Source organism: Garra rufa, chromosome 12, assembly GCF_049309525.1.
Source record: "Garra rufa chromosome 12, GarRuf1.0, whole genome shotgun sequence".
Lineage (NCBI taxonomy): Eukaryota > Metazoa > Chordata > Actinopteri > Cypriniformes > Cyprinidae > Garra > Garra rufa.
This window is the reverse complement of record NC_133372.1, coordinates 40,781,663-40,803,537: the sequence shown is the minus strand read 5'-3', so window position 1 is coordinate 40,803,537 and position 21,875 is coordinate 40,781,663. Positions and strand designations below refer to the sequence as shown.

Genomic DNA, 21,875 nt, shown 5'->3' with positions numbered 1-21,875 from the left:
AGAAATGTCCCCACAAGGTCAAAATCTACTGGTATTCCTATCCTTGTGGGGACATTTGGTCCCCACAACGTGATGAATACCAGGTACACACGCACGCACGCACGCACGCACGCACGCACGCACGCACGCACGCACGCACGCACGCACGCACGCACACACACACACACACACACACACACACACAAATCCTGTTTGTCTTTTTAAACCCATTTGAAATGTAGATTTCAGAATTTCAAATAACCATAATTCAAATGCCAAGATGCCCAGTTTCAGAAAGCAGCAATCAAAAGAATGCCAAAATAAAAATAACAGATTGGTCCAGCATTCTTGAAATCTGCATGCACAATGGCCACAGAAAGTGTCTTGAAATATTTAAAAATGTATGAATGTCATTGCATTATTTCACAAACCAAGTGGCACAAAAAAAAACAAAAAAAAAAACATTCTCAAACTATTGGAACATTTTTATAGTTTGTGATGAACTTGTGATTTCATATATGTGACCCTGGACCACAAAACCAGTCTTAAATAGCACGGGTATATTTGAAGCAATAGCCAAAAATACATTGTATGGGTCAAAATTATATTTTTTTCTTTTATGCCAAAAATCATTAGGATATTAAATAAAGATCATGTTCCATGATATTTTGTAAATTTTTTACCATAAATTTATCAAAACTTAATTTGTGATTAGTTATATGCATTGCTAAGAACTTCATTTGGACTTTAAAGGTGATTTTCTCAATATTTAGATTTTTTTTGGCACCCTCAGATTCCTGATTTTTTAAATAGTTCTATCTCGGCCAAATATTGTCCTATCCTAACAAACTATACATCAATGGAAAGCTTATTTATTCAGCTTCAATAAATCTCAATTTCAAAAAATTTACCTTACGACCCTTATGTGGTCCAGGTCACATATTTACTAAAAATCACAGATTTTCCATGCAGTGAGAGTCAATGGGGTTGAATTTTTTTTTTTTTTTGGATATCAACATTCCTCCACCGAAGAAAGTAACTTGTAAAGGTTTAGAATGACATGAGGGTGAATAAATGATAGAAATTAAATTTTTAGATGAACTATCTGTTTAATAATATAAATACTTCTAAATACTACCACTGTATGTTTGCAAAACACATCCTTATCGTGTATTATTAATTAGATGTCCGTTCTGTTAAAAAGCAATTGGCAATCTCCCTATTTACATATGCATTGATTTAAATAGTCCCTGTATCAACATCAGTTCATCTGTAGCCAATCAGCAAATGGAAGTCTAGTGAAGCAGAAAGCGTGAGCTGAAATCCTTAACCACAGATGAAGTTGTATCTATTGGATTTGCTATCGGCCGATTCACTGATTTGCATTAAGGTGCCCAAGCGTGCCGTCTTCACTCTGATAATGACACTTCAATTATTGATTTTCCACTTATCGGATTATCACAGTCTCGAGGGCTTGCGACAAGGCCCGCTGAGGGCTCACGGGAAAAGGCCATCGAAAGTAAAGCCTGGCGCCATTTCAAAAGGCCGTAACGAATGGCGGCACACAGCCGGTGGGTCTTGTTGACTCTACGCCAATCACGTATCATTTGGCGCGACAAGCAGGGCAAGGCAGTTTCTGCTCGGGTTGAGATGGAAAATGGGCGTGCATGTGTGAGAAGTAATAACGAGGGCTTTGGAGAGGAGGAAAGGACATGGATTGTGCCATATCATGAAGGTCCATTACACATCCAGGGCAGCAAACATATGGGGCCTGGCTGAAGTAGCCAACTGTCTCCCGTCCTGTCTCACTGCCATAAAAGCACCCATTTTATTGCTTTTACACTTGCTTTCACATATACACCCTCCATGAGGTGAGGAGGGATTTGGGGAATTTACTGTGCTTAAATGTGTCAAATGGGCCACAGCGCAGATCCACTGCACTCTCGAGACTCCTATGAGGAGTATGTATGTGTTTATAAAGGGACGGCCCATCTGCAAACTGTCGTTGGGGGGAGGGAATCAGGCGCACATCTTCTCTCGCTCACAGCTGCTCCAAACGAAATGATTGCAGCTGACGCATCACCATTGTACAGTGGTTTTCTGATGTGAGGAGACATTTTTTTTTTTAGTTTTATGTAAAATAATGTTCCAGATGCAGTTTTTGGGTTAAAGAAAAAGGTACTAGTATTATAATATACTTAAAATGTATTTAAACCATTTTTTGACAAGTCGTTTCAGCTTTAAAAAAATGTTTAAACTAAATTTATGTCAAAGGTTTTATTTATTAGTTACATGCTTAAAAATAATCACTATAAAAATTCAGTAAAAAGCATATTTTTCTCTCTTTTTGATTAGTTGCTAACTTTTTTCAGACCATTTCTTTTTCTCATCAAAGTTCTCTTTAAACATTGCAGATGTCATGAATGTTGCTTTCAATTTAACCAAGCTGAGATGTCGCTACAAATTGGCTCATTTCATGTTTCACAAGTCGTTTCAGCTTTGTTTAGGTTCTGGACGTGACTGAAAGTGTGATGTCCGAGTGGCTGAGTTGTTTACTTAGTAATTAGGCTGTCCATTTCCACCATTTTAACCCTCTCAGGCCATTTGCGGATCAGTTGTGAACATGATAGGTGGTAATTATCTCATTCACTGGGTAATCGGCCAATTTTGTCCCATCATGTGACTTTTTGACTGTATTTTGCTAATGTCCCAATCACATTCACACTACAGGGCCTCAGTTAAGAACACAGTCAGCTCAAGAGAGACAAAAGCTGATGAAAGGTGTCAGTTTAGAAAATTAAGTATTAATTGATCTCATATTTCAATGGATATACAACCAATTCAAACTTTGGGGTTGGTATGTTTGTTTTGTTTTGTTTTTTGAAAGAAGCTGAATTTGCAGCATCATTACTCCAGACTTCAGTGTCAAATGATCCTTCAGAATTCATTTTAGTATTCGGATTTGATACTTATTGTCAATGTTGACATCAATGTTGTGCCGCTTAATATTATTGTGTATTATTGTGTGATAAATGTTTTCTTTGATGAATAGAATGTTCAGAAGAACAGCATTTATTAAAAAAAAAAGTCTTTTTTTTGCATTATAAATGTCTTTACTGTCACTTTAGATCAATTTAACCTTAACCTTTAACCTTGCTAAATGAAAGCATTAATTTCGTAAAAAAATAAATAAATACTGACCCAAATTTTTTAAATAGTTGTATATATATATATATATGTGACCCGGGACCACAAAACCAATCATAAGCGTGATTTTTTAAGTTTAAGCATCATTTCTAAATAAATAAATAAGCTTTCTATTAATGTATGGTTAGGATAGGAAAATATTTGGCTGAGATACAACTATTTGAAAATCTGGAATCTGAGGGTGCAAAAAATCCAAATATTGAGAAAATCGCCTTTAAAGTTGTCCAAATTACGTTCTTAGCAATACATATTGCTAATCAAAAATAATGAAGTTTTGATATATTTATGGTAGGAAATTTACAAAATATCTTCATGGAACATGAACTTTACGTAATATTCCAATGATTTTTGGCTTAAAAGAAAAATCTATTGCTAAAAATAAACCTGTGCTATTTAAGACTAGTTTTGTGGACCAGTGTCACATATTCTGTATATATACTGTCTGAAGATTTTAGTGGATGTTCAAAGCGATCCGGTCTCCTATACGTACATGCCACCACACCTATTGAAGATCTTTCCTTTGCTTCCGTTTTATTCCTCCCTGTGTTTCTCCTCTCAGCGCATTAGCTTTTCCACGGTACGTTGCAGATTACCGCCCTTGCTTGGCTCAATGGTAAATAAGTGCTTTATTGTTCCCGGGATAAAACTGGCAGGCAGAAATGAGGAATGCCGTGACTTTATCAGACCGAGCAGCAGAGGGCCCAAAGTACAGGGACCTGCCATAATTGCATATTAAAGTGACAACTAGCAGAGTTTTTGCTATTTGTCATGTGGGGGATCATATTATGATGGCGGGAATGTGACATTTAGTGCAAAGAGCTCCCAGTGGAAATACTCAGAGGGAATAATGACTTTCACCGGCAAGTCCTCTCGGTACTTTGCAGCCACACGCAGAAGAATCCTCTCCGAGAAAATGAGTTGAAATTGCCGCACAAGGGCCAGACGTCTCTAAGATTGATGTGAATTGCACGGCATTCTGAAACCGTTCCTCAGATGTTTGAACCGATAAATCTTCCAATCAAGGGCGTTTAGACGTAAATGAATTCACATAACATCTCTTCATATTAATGCCGGGGTGACAGTTGTCAACCAAGCGGCACCGAAGCGATACCTTATCGGGTCGCCTCGTGTGGCCCCCGTGAAGATGTTTTACCGACTGTTGTGCCGTCCTAGAAAAACAGTAATGGATCTGTCTCCATGTTGGTCTTGAAAACGGTGTACTGGTTATTGGTTGATGCGAACAGCATTAAATCACATGTAGTGCACTGTGGTTCCGTGAGGACTCTATTTTGTTGACGGCCTGTTTGCTGATAGCTGAGAACGACTCTCATATTGCTATCGATTTCAGTAAAGGAGATCGCCAAGTGCTGCGTTTTACTCCAGAAGCCATTTTCGCTCTGCAGTAAGTATTCATCGACATTGATTTGTGTTTATCTGCGCCCACAGATGCAGGAAAAAGAATTATCATCCAAATAGCGTCGCCCTTGAGAATGCGCATAACAAGATGTATATCATGCCTCAAAATATTCAAAAATGACTTTTAATAATATTTTGATTCCTCCCAGAACTCATTAATACATGAAATGGAAGTGCCTCCAATGCATTGGGACTCCAGGAGGTAATTGAAATCTGGTAATATCACTGAAGCAATTTGGACTCCACGTGTTTTTAATCTGTTTTCCAGCGGCATCGCGTTCTTCCTGATGTAAACATTCATTTCCATTTAAGATTCTCATGCAAAGTCCCACCGCAAGATTGTGCCAATCACAGCCATGTTTGTAGTGTTGTCGTGCTCGTGCGGGCTGATTTGTCAAGAGTGTTTTGTGCATCCGGCAGTCCACCTGGAATAAAACGTGTTGAATTATTTATCATAGAACCATTACATCCGATTTCACATTAGCTCAGCTTAAGACAGTGTAATCTACTGAAGCAGCCGATGGTGTGATTGAGGACACTCGTATTGACCGCGGTAGTAGGGCTGATTGCCTGCTTGTAGGTTCGCTCTAAATTACCCCTCGGTTCAAAGGCCTCGCTTTGCCCGAACATATATATTGGCAATCATCAACGGTAGGGAATATATAGATGTCTGCTCGGAATACCTGATGGAAAATGCACGTGGGCCGAGAGGGTTGAATATGAAATGCAATCAGGCGAGTTCACTACCAGCCCGCTGTTTAGGGGGCCTTCGCTAGATTGGATCAGTGTGCGGAATTGATTGGCCTCATCCCAGAGCTCAAGGTTGTGTTGATTGATAGATGCGATGCGCTCAGGTCTTGTGGTCATGTCTTAGATAATACTTGTGATGAATGGGGTGTTATGTCAATGGCTTCCTCTGCCCACCTAGCAAATTATGCATGGTGATTTAGCACAGAAAGGTGTCAGGAAAATTGGGACTGATTTTGACCTGCGTATGTGATGTTTTAACGTAGCCCTGCGCATAATTTGACTTAAGTATGTCATCTGGATCCAAAAGCCTGGCGTTCAGAAGTTCTGATGAAATAACATTTTTGCAAGCAATAGTGGATATACTCGATTTTTGCATGCCATGGCTTAGAATAGACTATAGTGAAAGGATCTGCATATGCACACAGCTTGTTGAAATATTTCTAAGGTCTTTCAGTCACCAAATCATGAACAGGCCAGTGTTATAATTGCTGTAAGAACACTAATGAATAGCTAGAGTTTTGATTGATAACCCAGCTTTCACCTTTGTTAAGGCTGAAACCTTTTACCCGACATGAATTGAGTTGAACTCTTTTGTGGGAATTTTTAAGGAACTCAGAATGAATTACTATAATTTATCAAAAATAAAATGCCACCTTTGGGTCTTTAGCTTAACTAAATGCGTTTCCCTGAAGAAGGATAATGATTGTCTCTTTTTTCAAGAAAAATCTTGATTTCGTAGCCCTGCGCTCTTTCTTCTTTATAATGCAGTGCCGTTGGTGCTAGTGACTTGTACGAAACTACTCATAAGGCTGTAAGATAGCATATTGTCTCATAAAATTGAAGTAAAATGGATGTAAAGCTGTCCTCAGAATCATTTCATAAATAGTGCCTCAGCCCTTACAGTTTCAGGGTGGTTTTTATAGCAGGCGGTTACCCAGTTACTCGGTTATGTGATGTATTTTGCTTACAAAGGCGCAAAAGACCATGAACATGATTGTGTCGTGTAAAATGACAATGGAGCCGTCAGTGTGGGAAAAGAGTATGAGATACCGAACATCAAAACATTCTGTTTAATAAGCATTCTTTAGGGAGTTCTATTCTGTTTTATTCTATTGTGTTGTACTACAGACTACTTCAACATCAGGACATTTTTGTCTATAAACATACTATATTGAACTAATTTGTACTTTTTACTCTATTTTATGAACTAATTTCATAATTTTTATTTGCTTTCATTTATTTAGTAAACTGAACTATTCTGTTCTATTCTATTCTATTCTATTCTATTCTATACATCCTTTTCTGTGAACATTGCTATTCTCATGTGAATTGGGCTAACACATACAGTGCCTTGCAAAAGTGTTCATACCCGTTCATTTTTATTTCACATTTTGTTATGTTGCTGCCTTAGGTAAACTGCTTTAAATTACTTTTGTTCATATCAGTCTATACTTTATACACTATAACAGTTTTTTGGCATCTTTGCAAATAAAAACTTTAATGATTCCATTGCATAGGTATTCATACTCTTATCTGGGACAACTGAAATTATGGTCAGGAGCATTTATATTGCTTGTAGATGTTACTACACTTTGGGGGAAGTTAACCTGTGGCAAATTCAATTGAATGGGTATGATTTGGAAAGGTCTAACAGCTGAAGTCTGAAATGCATATCAGAGCAAAAACCAAGCCCTGAGGTCAAAAACTGCCTGTAGAGCTCAGAGACAGGATTGCATCAAGCCACACATCTGGGGAAGAGTTCAGAAAAAATTCTGCTGCATTGAAGGTTCACAGAAGCATGTAGTCTACGTTACCCTAAATGGAAGAAGTTTGATACAACCAGGACTCTTCCTAGAGCCTCCTGGCCAAACTGAGCAATTGATGGAGAATGGCTTTGGTTAGACTGGTCACCAAGAACCTGATATATCATATATGCAGATGGGAGAAACCTACAGAAGGACAAACATCACTGCAACACTCCACCAATCTGGGCTTTATGGTGGTGTGGCAAGCATCAATATTCTCAGTGAAGACACATGAAAACACACTTGAATTTTGCAAAAAAGCACATAAATGACCTTCAGACTGTGAGAAACTGCTCTTTACCTGCACAGTACACAATAAGTAAAGTGTGCTGGTAGCAGCCTTTTCAGTGCCTGGGACTGAAGGACTCATCAGAGTAGAGGAAAACCTCAATGCGCCAAAATATTAAGAGAGTCTTAATGAAAACCCAGTCCAGGGCATTCAGAACCTCAGACTGGGTTTTTAGGTTAAAGAAAAAAAAAAATTTGTATTTTTATTTTAGTGTAATATTTAAAAATAAAAACGAGAGTTGATTTAGTAAAAAAAAAAATGTGACTGAATCAGTTTATTCTTTTTGAATGATTCTTGAAAGATTTGCCTGAAGAATCAATTGCTGTAGCACTTGTTCACTTGTTGCTCTTTTGTAGCTGCTACATTTCCATCTGAATCTAATGAATTATTCTATTCTATTCTATTCTATTCTATTCTATTCTATTCTATTCTATTCTATTCTATTCTATTCTATTCTATTCTATTCTATTCCTAGTTCCATACCTTATTTACTATACCAAATTCCACATGTTGCACTACTTCCAATTCCTTCTAATAAAGTATAGTTAGGTCTCCAGTTGATTGTTTGACCTATTGTACATGATGTTTTCCTCTTCTAGGTTCCTTCATGATGGTGAATGCTTCGGGTCGTGCATCAGGTCAGAAAGCTCACCTTCTCCTGCCCACGCTAAAAGAGAACGACACCCACTGCATAGACTTCCACTACTCCCTGTCCAGCCGAGATGGGACAAGTCCCGGAACCCTTAATGTCTATATAAAAGTGGACGGCGGACCGCAGGGGAATCCCATCTGGAATGCCTCAGCACCTGTCACTGAAGGCTGGGTGAAGGCTGAACTCGCCATCAGCACCTTTTGGCCTAACTCCTACCAGGTAAGCATAACCCTAACAATTCCAGAGTCATGGATTTCAATTCAGAGAATATTCTGGTTTAAATGCAAAAAAAAGCATGCAGTTGCACACTTACCACAGAAGTCTATGGAGTAAATGTTTCTCTTGATGAGCTAGACAACTATGATCATTTAGGTTGTTTTTAGCAGGGTGAGCCATGTAGCAAGCAAACAGCCAGGAGCTAAAAGAACAGCAGCCTAAAGAAGTATTGCAAATTTTGTCCCCTCAGCCACTGAAATCGACTGAAGTTTATTTTCTGCCATATATTCGTGGTGAATGGCACCAATTGAACTGCAGAGAGGGGCAGTAGATTGCTCTCTACTCCAATTACCACTGCAATCACTGTCCCCTAATCTCACCCACAAATGGCCCTGGTGAATAAGCTTTTAGCTGTTAATTTTAGATCTGTCTTTTTGCTTATTACCTCTCTCTCACTCTCGCCCCCTCCTTCTTTTTCTCTTTTGATTCTTTACACCCAGATCTCCTCTCTATCTCTCTCACTGCCTCTTACGCTCCTCTTCATTCTGTCTATAGATTCAGCGGTCAATCTGTGGAGTGAAATACCCTCATAAGATTAGCCGTGTAATTGAATTAACTAATGAGAAGAGCAAATATTTAGAATGTGCTGGGAATACTCAACTTCTCTTGGCAAACAGCAGACCAATATTTGCTAAAGGCAATGTTTGCTGAGGGCATCTATTCGACCAGCAGGCAATATCAAAGCTTTTGTGTGTGCATTTGTGCTTGCAGTGAATGTCACAAAAACATGTGAAAGTATATATAAGTGTATAATAATACAAATAAGTGTATAATGTGAATTTAGACTCTTGACATATTCTTGACAAAAATTGAGATTCACACTCTCTGTGTGCTTGTTCCCAGTTTGCCATTTAAAGTTTTTAAAAGCATTCGCTTCTCTTGCTGAGCTGAACTTAATAAATTACCTGTTAAATATCAAGAACTAATATCTACTAGACAATCTGCCTGTGGGATCATAAACTATACTGAAAAATATCCCACTGTGAGTTTGATTAGAGCAACGAATTTGCCAGATAAGTGGCCAATTTTGCCAAAACGAATCTCTGGGTTAATTGACTTGTTTCCTGCCGTGATACATTTTAAATCGTAGGGTGCCACTTTCAACGTGACAGTGTTTAAAGGGTAAAGTTTTATGATATGCAAAAGGAAAAAGGGAAAATCTGTCTCTTTTTGAAATTGTGATGGTACATTTTAAAAAAGCAGTTCTTTTTCCCATGTCATGACAGTTTCAGAGATCATTTGAGTCAGCCATAATGTCGTAAATAAATTCTGAATACACCAACGTCCTTGAGTAGGGGCAAGGATGATAAAATGACGATCATTCATAATTGAACATATTTCCCTAGTAAAACAGTAATAGATTGATAATGCATTTGTTTTATACTAAGTATAGTTCAATTCTATTAACATAATTACTAATATGTCGTTTGAGACTATAACATGTTTTTGGAGTACTACTTGTGCACAATGCACATTTCTTAATATTAAGCCTAAAATATGTTTACTGACACTATTGATGAGGACTGTATGATCTTTAAATCTTATCAGTCTTTAAATGCAAAATATTGGAAGTGTACCTAAAGAATACTTGCAGTACTTGCACTTTAGCACAATCAGACATACTTCTGCACAATTTAAGTGCATTATGTACAAAATTAGTTGTTCCAATGTGGCAGACTTTAAATATACCACTTTAGTATACTAAAAATACAATTTAAAATATATTTTTATTAAAGGAGAAGTTCACTTCTAGAACAAAAATTTACAAATAATGTACTTTCCCCCTTGTCATGTCTTTCTTTCTTCAATGGTAAAGAAATTGTTTTTTGAGGAAAACATTTCAGGATTTTTCTTCATGTAGTGGACTTTTATGGCGACTCGAGTTTGAACTTACAAAATGCAGTTTATATGTGGCTTCAAACGATCTCAAATACGGTTTGTTAATGTTTCCATCCGAGGAAGAAGGGCCTTATCTAGCGAAACGATGTTTTTTTTTTTTTTTGCAATTTCGATTTATATACTTAACACTCGTCTTGTCTTGCTCTGCCTGAACTTTGTTTTTTCCGGTTCAAGACAGTTAGGGTATGTTGAAAAACTCTTATTTTCATCTTATTTTCTCCCTCAACTTCAAAATCGTATTACATCGTTTTACCTTTTTTTTTTTTTTTTTTTTTTTCGAGGCTGTTTGCATGTTTACTTTGGGTTGGTACTTCTGCAGTGATGTGATTTTTAAATGATTTTTGAAGTTGAGGGAGAAAATAAGATGGGAGTTTTTCGACATACCCTAACTGCAGAGCAAGATGAGTGTTTGAGGATAAAAAGTATATACATTGTAATGTTTAAAAACAATGTTTGAAGCCACATATAAACTGCATTTTGGAGAAAAATGTTTTCCCTTAAAAAAACAATTTCTTTACGACTGAAGAAAGAAAGACATGAACATCTTGGATGACTAGGGGGTGTGTAAATTATCTGTAAATTTTTGTTCTGGAAGTGAACTTTAAGTACATAATATGTAAATGTATTTGTAGTATATATAGCATGATTCAATATATTTTATTGTATTTATTTTTCACTAGGGTTGCTCAACTTCATCTTGTTCCAAAACTTTCTTGAAGCAGGACTTTCGCTCTGCTCTTTCCTCGGGAATTAAAAACCGATCTAAACAACAACACAAAGCTAAAGCCACTGAAAGCAGTTTCCACAACATTTCTGATCTGAAACGTGACATTCTCTGGTTGTGGTTTGTCCAAACACACACCTTTAGTCTCTACAGTCTCACCCCGAATAACATGGTGAGAATTGAATCTGCTCGAGTAGATTGAGTCTCTTGACTGGTCACAGTGAGGCCTTTTTGAGAAGCCAGGGACTCAAGTGCATCGTGTGTCCAAGTTTCGGCGTTCTAGTGCCAGTCCTTGGCAACTCTGAGAGAGAGGGCATTGTTCAGACCACACATGTCCTCACCACATGGCATGTACTGTATGCCATGCAAACCATGCCAGTCCCATATGTGTGTGCTCGGATTTGTGCTTGCAGAGTTTCAGCGCAGATTATCAGATTATTATGTCTATCTTGAAATGTTTTCTTGTGGTGTCTTTCTTTAAAATAAATTCAAGATACATTGACATTCAAACAGTTTTAAGGCTACCGCAAGTGTTTGAATACGATTTGGGGCCGCTGTAGGTGGTTTTAAAGTTAAAAGATCTCTCCCGTTGACTTGCCAATTTGAATATTTTCCTGCTTGAAATACATACACCATCTCAGTTCAGTCTGTAACAAGCTAACTTGATTTAAACACTTGATTTCCTCTCCCCTCTTCTCTCGTTTAGGTTATTTTTGAGGCAGTGTCTGTGCAAGGGCATCCTGGGTTCATCGCAGTGGATGAGATACACGTTTTGGCCCACCCTTGCCGTGAGTACACACACAAACACACACACACACACACACACACACACACACACACACACACACACACACACACACACACACACACACAGCGCCTGCTTACTTTCACAGTCTTGGTTACGCTGTAGGAGTTCAGTCTGTCAACTACTGTGAAAAGCACTTCATGTGGATCGAGGGTTGAACAGAAATGGAAAAGGCCAGAAAACAAGCAGGTCTGTGCTGACAATGAGAGAGAGAGGGAGACAGATTGCAGAGATGAGTGCTCAGACTTCAGACCCACATCATTCTTGTTGTGACAGGAGAACTTTAGCCTTTGACTTTCACTGTCCAAGATCTCTCTGTGTCACTAATGTTAATGCAAAGCCAGCAATGATGATGAAAGAATGAGGTTAATTCATATTGTAGAAATTAAAATGACCCCTGGACTTATTGTGCATGATTCATCATTGCATGTCATTCCAAAAAAAGTTTGACTTCATAAGCATTTTATTCATATTCAAAATCCTTAATTCAGATTTATGTTTGATTACAGAAGTAACAGGTTTTGAATGACAAATTATCTTTAACTCAGATAACATTTCATCTATTTCCAGTTTAACTACATTTTTTTCGTTGATTTTTTTATAATCAACATTGTTAATAATATTAATAATTCCAGAGTTGATAACTGACAGCAAATTTGCATGTAATCATTTAGCAAACTATTGGCATTGTTATATTTGCATAATGTTTAGTTTTACTTGCAATGTATGAAAAACAGTAAATAGTTTATATTGCACAGTATGCAGTAAGCTAGTATTCCATTCCACACAACCAGAGCTTTTATTAGAAATATAATAAGAACAGAGTTGAAAAACACAAGCATAGATCATGAAAGTATCTTGACTTTTTTACTTGCCATAATAATGCATGTGGGTAATTTTAAGATCCTTCATTAAATCTGAATGCTTTTCACATTATATTAGAGAAACTAAAAAAAGAAATCTATATTCTCAGTGACTTTTTAATTGAAAAAGATTGATATGGCTTTTGTGTAGAAATGCATGCACAGATAATGAAGCTGGCAGGGAGAGTTGAGACTGCTGTACTGCTACAGAGTTCAGCTAGTGCAAGAGTTAGCCTTCTGACAAATGCACCTGTAAATCTCTATGCACCTGTACATGCAAATGAGAGAATGTTTATTGGAAAAAGCATTGAATACAAATGCGTGCTCCATTAAATTTCTAGTTATCAGGTGGTGATTCTAAACGTAAACAGAAAGCCAGACAGAAACCATGTTCACTACTATCACAAAATGCATAAACACTTATAGGAACACTTACGAAACCAGAATGTTATGTTATTAGATACTATAAAAGATAAATTCTTTGATATTTAGTAAGAAAAGTAAGCACAAGTACACTTAATTAGCTAAATGTGAACCTGGACCACAAAACCAGTCATAAGGGTCAATTTTTTGAAAGTGAGATTTATACAGCATCTAAAAACTGAACAAATAAGTTTTCCATTTATATATTTTGTATGATTTGTTAGGACAATATTTGGTTGAGACTATTTGAAAATCTAGAATCTGAGGGTGCAAAAAAAAAATCTAAATGTTGAGAAAATTACCTTTAAAGTTGTCCAAATTAATTTCTTAGCAATGCATATTACTGATCAAAAATTAAGTTTTGATATGTTTATGGTAGGAAATGTACAAAATATCTTCATGGAACATCTAAGGATATTTAGAATATTTACAATATTTAGAAGTATCACAAAATGCATTTACCCTCATGTCATTTCAAACCTTTACAAAGTACTTTCTTCTGTGGAGGAATGTGGATATCCCAAAAAAAAATAATGGTAACACTTTAGAATAGGTAACACTTATTCACTATTAACTACGACTTTTCCCTCAATAAATTCCTAATTTGCTGCTTATTAATAGTTAGTAAGGTAGTTGTTAAGTTTAGGTATTGGGTAGGATTAGGGATGTAGAATAAGGTCATGTAGAATAAGGCATTAATATGTGCTTAATTAGTATTAATAAATGGCCAATATTTTAGTAATATGCATGCTAATAAGTCAATAGTGAATAAGTTAATAATGAATAAGTGTTACCTATTCTAAAGTGTTACCAAAATAATTAATAAAAAAAAAAAAAAAAACATTTCACCCCGTTGACTCTCACTCCATGGAAAATCAGTGATTTCTAGTAAATATGTGACCTGGACCCAGTGTTGTAGTCGAGTCACCAACTGTCGAGTCCGAGTCGAGTCTCGAGTCCCAGTGTTCGAGTCCGAGTCCAAGTCCGAGTCACCAAAGAAGAGTCCGAGTCGAGTCCAAGTCGAGTCACCATTACCAGAGTTCGAGTCCGAGTCGAGTCTCAGGTCCCCAGTGTTCGAGTCCGAGCCGAGTCTCGAGTCCCGTATTCGAGTCTACATGTCTCCAGTTGTGGCACGATTATATTTAATAGTTTAAATATTTTTTTTATATATTTCTGATATATAAGTAACATTAAAGGATTAGTTTACCTCAAAATGAAAATTTCCTAATAATTTACTCACCCTGATTAAGAAACAAGAACAACCAACTGAGTTGGCATTGAAGTCCATTAAGTAAACATCCTGAACTGATTTTCTTTTAAGAAAAAAAATTATTTTCCACTGGAGAAAAAAAAAAGATCCTGGATGGCAATGGGAGGAGTACATGATTAGGAGATTTCCATTTTTGTGTGAACTAATCCTTTAACACTGTATTACAGAAATACACTCAGCGAAAAAAAAAAAAACCTGCATTTTACAGGACACTGTATTTTAAAGATACTTAAAACGTAAAAATCAATACGATATGCAGAGAGAGAGAGAGATTGTGTGTGTGACCGAATTATTTAACGTGTGTGTGTGCGTGTGTGTGACGGCAAGCGACTGGTCAGAAAGTAACGTCTGACATGTTTCTTGTCGACACCACAGGATTTTAAGAGTCAAAATTGCAAAAAAATGTTTAATCTGACACAGTGACTATCGCAACAGACAAATATCGCAAAAATCTGATCTGGCACAGTGACTAGTAACGTTAAGTTATCAACAGACAAAAAAATGCTGTAATCTGAACCAGACATACATTAACCCTAGCTTCTTCTATTTGTTATCATATATGCATTAGTCAATAATATTTTTTTGAAAAAAGCTAACGTTAGGCAATGGAAAGCATTTTGCTTATGTTTCTGGGTGCATCCGTGACAGGTGTCTGTTAAAGTTTGAGGTTGTGCCAGTCTTTTCCTCAATTGTGCGATTACACACACAACATAGCACTGCTCTTTCCAGCATTAGAAGCAAAATTTGCGTAGGCGAACTTCACGATCCGGGGCACGTCTTTCTGCATTTTACAAATGTGAACATTTAGCCCGCGAATCATGCATCATGCATTGCACGAGCGTAAAAGTGAGTGACGTCAGTGAGTGTGTTGTCAAGCAAAGAGAGCGAGAGGTAGCAGTGTCTGTGAAGGGAGATCGCGGCCGGTCTTGGGCACGAAACAGGAAAAGTGTAACACCTTATATAATTTTTTATAACATATTTAGTCAAAAACAAAGTGATGAATGCTCAAGTCCGATTGTATATATCCTCGAGTCCGAGTCCAAGTTCGAGTCATCAATCTGCGAGTCCAAGTCGAGTCACAAGTCCAGAGAGTGGATTCTCGAGTCGGACTCGAGTCCAAAGAATAGTGACTCGAGTCGGACTCGAGTCCGAGTCCAGGACTCGAGTACTCCATCACTGCCTGGACCACAAAACCAGTCATAAGGGTCAATTTTTGCAAATTGAGATTTATACAGCTGAATAAAAAGCTTTCCATTGATGTATAGTTTGTTAGGATAGGGCCATATTTAGCCAAGATACAACTATTTGAAAATCAGGAATCTGAGGGTGCCAAAAAAAATCTAAAAACTGTTTTAGGTTTTAAGTAAAAACACTTTTTGGGCTACTGCTCGGTTGGCCATAAGTGTCTATAGAGCACATGTGCTATATATCAGTTGCATGGATGTTGTATTAAGTGTTATTAAATGTATATGTGTTTTGTTTGGTAGGCAAGACGCCACATTTTCTGCGGCTGCAGAATGTCGAGGTCAACGTGGGACAGAACGCCACCTTCCAGTGTATTGCTGGAGGCAAATGGTCACAACATGACAAACTCTGGCTTCAGGTGAGTCAGTACACACAACCTCACACACATATGCATTCACATACAGTCTCACATAAGGGGAAAGCAACATATAGTTTTAATAACATTATTTTTTGTGTGTGCTATTCCTTATTTTGTTAAACTATGTGCTGCCTGTTTTTGCTTAGACCTGCTTACAAACGTTTTCCTGGTTAAAGGTTATAGCACTGAAAAAATATACTGTGGGCCAACTTTATGATAATTAGATAAAAAAGTATTCATTTTTAATCCAATATATGATTTCTGATTTCTTTTCCTGAATAAAAAAGACTTTTATTATGAAGACCATACCATGCTTAATCCATATATTTTCTTTTTTATTAAAGATTTATTTTTGGCATTTTTTGCCTTTATTGAGATAGGACAGATCAGAAGTGACAGGAAACGAGGTGGGAGAAAGATGGGGGGCGGGATCGGAAAAGGTCCTAGAGTCGGGATTCGAACACGGAACGCCCGGAGCGCAACGGCGCTGTGTGTCAGCGCGCTGCCCACAAGGCTATTGGCGCCGACAATCCATATATTTTCTTTAGATATAAATGTAATTAATTGAGACATCAGCTGTGTCCAAATTCAGGGTCTACATCCTTCGGAGGACTCATTTGAAGGATGTTACGTCACAGCGCCGCGACGAAGGCTGTCCAAATTCGTAGGATCCTTCAAATGCGGCCCACAAATACGTCCTCCTTTTCCCCGAATTGGAAGGATGGGTCTAGTGGATCCTTTCCCATCCTACCTATCCCATAATTCCTTTCGGCAGAGAGATTTTCAAATAATAGCGGACGAAGCGAGCGGTAGTAATGCTGTAAGTTTTAAAAAAACTGGTGTTTAAAAAAATATTTTTTTACAGCGGTTGTCTAATTAGGCCTTTGGTTTTAGCTTTAAAGGTCCACTGAAGTGCCTTGAAACACGCAGCGTTATTCTATGTGGTGACGTACTTTTAACTGAAACAAAAACATATCGCCCAGCCCCGCCCACTTATTTTGAATAGCCAATAGCGTTCCATTTATATCTGCTCGGGCCAGAGCCGTTGAGCTCAGTAAAGCCGCATTTGTAAGCTTATGACAGCCACAGACTAATAAATCACCCACAGATTCAATATGAAACTCTTGCTAAAACGAAATAGTGATCATAATCATGCTGAGGCTGTGTAATTTAATACATGCCGATCGCACATATGATCTGCTCCGTGTATTGCGTCTCTGTGTAGGGGGCGGGACACTACGGATTCTAGAGAGCATTTGATTGGACAGAACGTTTGATTAGAAACTGAAGTGCACGGTGATATCATCCAAATCCTTGATTCATATTGGCGGAAGTGACGAGACTGTAAGTTTTGAATGCTCATATCTTGTAAATGCAAATTTTGTCTTTGTTTTGAAGCACACTAGCTTATAGATAATCTTAAGGCTAATATATTCATACTAAAAGCCAAAAAACTTTAATTTTGATTTCAGGGGGACTTTAAGCTTTTTTTTTTTTTTTACATTTGTATGTTTATATGTTAAAAAAACATCTCTTTCGTAAACTAGCTTCTTTCTTACTGCCTGTGTGAATATCCCCTTACACACAGCTAAATTCTTGTTAGTGATTGAAGCTGTTTTTAACGCTTTTAGGGACGAAAGAGCAGCTCTTTTGTTTTGTGCAGTACAGATAACCTTACTTCTTGCTTAGCGCTGTCACGGTTGCTAGGCGACCGAATATGAGCAACAGGTAAGGGAGGGAACTGAAAGAAGGGTAGGTTGTCCAAATTTACAGACACCTACTTCCAGGTTTTACGGTCTTCGGAGGACCCCTCCTCCTTCAACCGGGTAGGAAGGATCCAAAGGAGGATGCAGACCCTGAATTTGGACACAGCCATCTTCTTCAAATATGCAGCATATTTTCTGTTGTGCGCTAAAACGCATGAAAATTTTATAAAACCCGAATAATTTTGCAGTCAGTAAAGCTAGACAGTATGTGCTCTGCACATTATCACTCTGGTAAAAAGAAAATACTGTGTAAACAAAATTGGTGAGCTGTTTCATAAAACAGGTTTAAACTTGGAAACAACTGTTTTCAATTTGACCAATATAAGATTTTAAATGACAGTCATTTCAGTTTTTTCAGTGTACATGCTCAAAATGTTGATTTTATCTTTGAGCGTCTCTATTATGTGTGTGTGTGTGTGTGTAACGTTCACTTCATTTGCATTGGGAGGTTTTGAACCTTGGTCCCGAGACACATCGCTTGAGGAAACTTAATAACTTGTTGGAGATTTTTGTCAGCAGGATTTCTAAGCCAGTGTCTGTGTCCATGAAGTCTTGGATAAAATTACTTTTTCCCTTGGCTGCAGACTGTAAGCCTCCATCTATCCTGTGCTACAGCTCTGAGATATGAAGACATAACACCAGTTCTCACTGTGCACAGTGTGTTTTAAGAGCTTGTGCCTGTGCCTTAATGTAGCAGCACTATGGTCCACCTTGTAAAACATATTATGTGTACATATAAGATTTCATATTTTTCTGTTTTTCAGCAATGGAATGGTAAAGACACATCTCTCATGGTAACCCGAGTGGTGAACCATCGGCGCTTCTCCGCTACCGTTAGCGTAACGGACACGTCACTGCGCAGCACCAGCCGTTACCGCTGCGTCATTCGTTCAGATGGAGGATCTGGGGTGTCAAACTATGCTGAACTCAGCGTCAAAGGTGCGTATGGTCACCTGCAAGCAGTTATGCCATTTCGAAGGAACTTAAATGTGACTGTGAATTTGTAATGATCTGTACATCTACAAGTACAAGTTCTTCAATAGTCAAACATTTTCTGTTTTCATCAGTCTGGCTGATACTTGGCAACATAAAGAGTTCATTAACATCTATTCAATTCTATTGGGTGATGGACAGTATCTATAACAACAGCCATACTCTTCATGTTGCTCGGCCAATCACAGCAAAGAAAAAGGAAATGTTTTTGGCTTTTTTTTGGTTGTTTGGCTGTATTGAAAACATACTGTTGAAAGCTCAAATATAAATAAAAAATAGTACAATATTAATAATATTTATTTTGTATTAATATAATAATATTTAAGTAGTAAAAATATTTCACAATATTACTGCTTTTGCTGTATTTTGGATGCAGGCTTGGTGAGCAAAAGAGACTTCTTAAACTTTTGACTTGTAGTGGTATGTGTAATACATATTTATGTTTACACTAACTTTTATTTTCAAATGTGATTAACTATGATTTAGACTTTAGACTAACCATTAATAATTTACTTTAATTTGAAAAATCAAGCAGAAATAAGTTAAATGAAAACAATAACTTTGTTATAGTAATGCACTTTTTTGTACATTCTCCATTGTTCTCTGTTGTCTGAAAAACTTATATTTATGTAGAAAGTTTACTTTGATTTTATGCAAATCACCACAGCTCACATTTCATAAATGTGGCCCAGCGTTCAGGGACATTGGCTTTGAAAAGCTGGCATGCACGTTGAGAGATACTCGCCAAAACACACACACAAAGCAAACCCACATCCCAAAATACAGCACTTATAACCGGCATCAGCCGTCAGCAGCAGGATTCCTCCTGAATTGTTACCCACAGAGTGTTCATTATTTCAGCTAGCATTGCTAACGACTAGTGCAGAAGCTTGGTTCTCTCTGTTTCTTAAGATAATGGGGTAGAGCCTCAGCTTCACCACAGAGACATTGTCCCACTTAAGCAGAAATAACAAAACGCTTTGGTCCCTTTCTGCAAGGCTTGTTAGCGTGTGGTCACTGGACTTGAGAGAAATGCTAGCATCTGTTTGGCTGTAGCTGTGCTGTGTGTGACTTAGCATGGCCAAAAACACCTTTAGTGGTGCTCTTTACCCATGATAAGCTTGGGATTCAAGCTTGTCTGTCCATATGGCACTTGGATGTAAAAAAAAAAAAAAAAAGAGAATTAGCTGAAATCCAACCATTTCTCAATGCTGCTTTTGGAAAAAAGACATGATTAAGCCCTTTAATCACTACAGAGACATCAGTAATTGTCCTTAGTCTTTATTAGGAGCTGGTATTACTCATTTCAGATAGCAATAGATTAGGTAAATTGGCTTTTTACAAAGTACTAGAATGTCTTTTGGCCAATAATTCAACATCCCCTCTTTATTTCTTAAATCTGTTCACTTTGAGTTTAGACTGATATGCAATATATCAACGTATTTTCAAAGTTTCAATGTCTAATTAGGTATATATGAGTGCTAACAGTGTTAAATTAACATTTCAGCGCTGTTAAGCATATTCAGTAAATCTCATTTATTAGAAATATGCTAAAATTAGGCTATCCGTTAAATATTCTTTGAACCTAAACAGAGAATTTTGTATTTCTGTGAAGCCGTGCATGAAAAGCCATCCATACGGTATTGTATGTATGGGTGTCTACTCAAATGTGTGAATATCTATGAATAATAATGAGAAGTCTGTAAGAAATGATTTTTAAGGTAGACTGGGCAATAATGTAACTGACTAATCATTTAAGTTGAAGTATGTAATTGCTGTGCCACTAGTAAAATCGCAGATATAATGAATTTCTTCATATAGGTCTTCCCAAACACTTCTTGCACTTCTTCTGCAGTTGTTAGACCAAACTGATTGTCCCATCTAGCACCAGTGGTTCAAAAAGATATATATTTGACTTGTGTGTAGTTGTGTGTGCAGATTAAGTTCTGAGTCCAAGAATCATTCGAACAGAACTGAATCTTTGACTCAGACAGTAAAAGTAAGTTTAAGGGCTGGCAAACCTGCATTAGAGTTGGAACCACTCGAGTTCCCAGGTGTACCCAGCATGACGGCGGATCTAAAGCTTGTCTTCGCAGATGATTTAGCATTGCTGTCGCTGCTGGATCGAGCACTGTGGGACAGTTTCGAATCCTCTATTTGCTCTGTAAGACCTGAAAAATAATAAAAGGGAAACTTTAGAACTCCAGAAGCAGGTAAAAACTTCACAAACATGATTTGATTGTTTGTTAAAGGGGTCATATGTTGTGTTTTCTTGTTTTACTTTGTCTTTGGAGTGTTACAAGCTGTTTGTGCATAGATGAGATCTGTAAAGTTGCAAAGCTTAAAGTCTCAAAACCAAAGAGATATTTATTATAAAAGTAAAGACTCAGCCACACCTCCCTAAAACGGCTCATTCAAACACACCCCACTTGTCAACGTCACAGGGTGAGTTTAGCATAACACCGCCTAGATGTATATGGAAAGAAAGAAGGTGTAACTTTTACGATCGCAAATGCAGACATGGTGTTATGTTTACAACACATATAAAGACAGTATGAGACATTATAATCATGTCCCCACTGGATGCAACAAATGCCTTGTTTGTAATGGGTTTTATTATTTCTGTCTCGTCGCGCCGAGAAACGGCATGGTAAGGTGCATAACATTTCCGTCACACGCTTGAGGTATTCAGCCAGTCACAATGCACCGGACAGCTGGCCAATCAGAGAACACTTCGTTTTCCATCAATGATGAGTTTTGTAAAAATCGAAGCGTTTCAGAAAGGCGGGACAGAGAGGAGCGACAATAATGTACAGAATGTAGAAAATAATGTTTTTTGAACCTCAAACTGCATAAACACATTGCATTGCAACAAATACATAAAATAATGCGCTTTTTAGCAACATCATATGACCCCTTTAAAGTCCCCCTGAAATCAAAATTAAAGTTTTTTTGCTTTTAGTATGAATATATTAGCCTTGAGATTATCTGTAAGCTAGTGTGCTTCAAAACAATGACAAAATTCGCGTTTACAAGATATGGGCATTCAAAACTTACAGTCTCATCACTTCCGCCAATATGAATCAACGATTTTGATGATATCACCGTGCACTTCAGTTTCTCATCAAATGTTCTGTCCAATCAAATGCTCTCTA

The 21,875-nt window shown here is 37.4% G+C and overlaps 1 protein-coding gene across 1 annotated transcript in view; it reads left to right on the top strand.

Moving 5' to 3' along the window:
- Positions 1 to 21,875, top strand: part of ptprt (protein tyrosine phosphatase receptor type T) — a 335,410-nt gene that overhangs the window by 94,912 nt on the left and 218,623 nt on the right. The window contains 4 exon segments of the mRNA XM_073852511.1: positions 8,046 to 8,317; positions 11,704 to 11,785; positions 15,846 to 15,961; positions 18,492 to 18,666. Coding sequence (XP_073708612.1) covers positions 8,046 to 8,317; positions 11,704 to 11,785; positions 15,846 to 15,961; positions 18,492 to 18,666 — 645 coding nt within the window.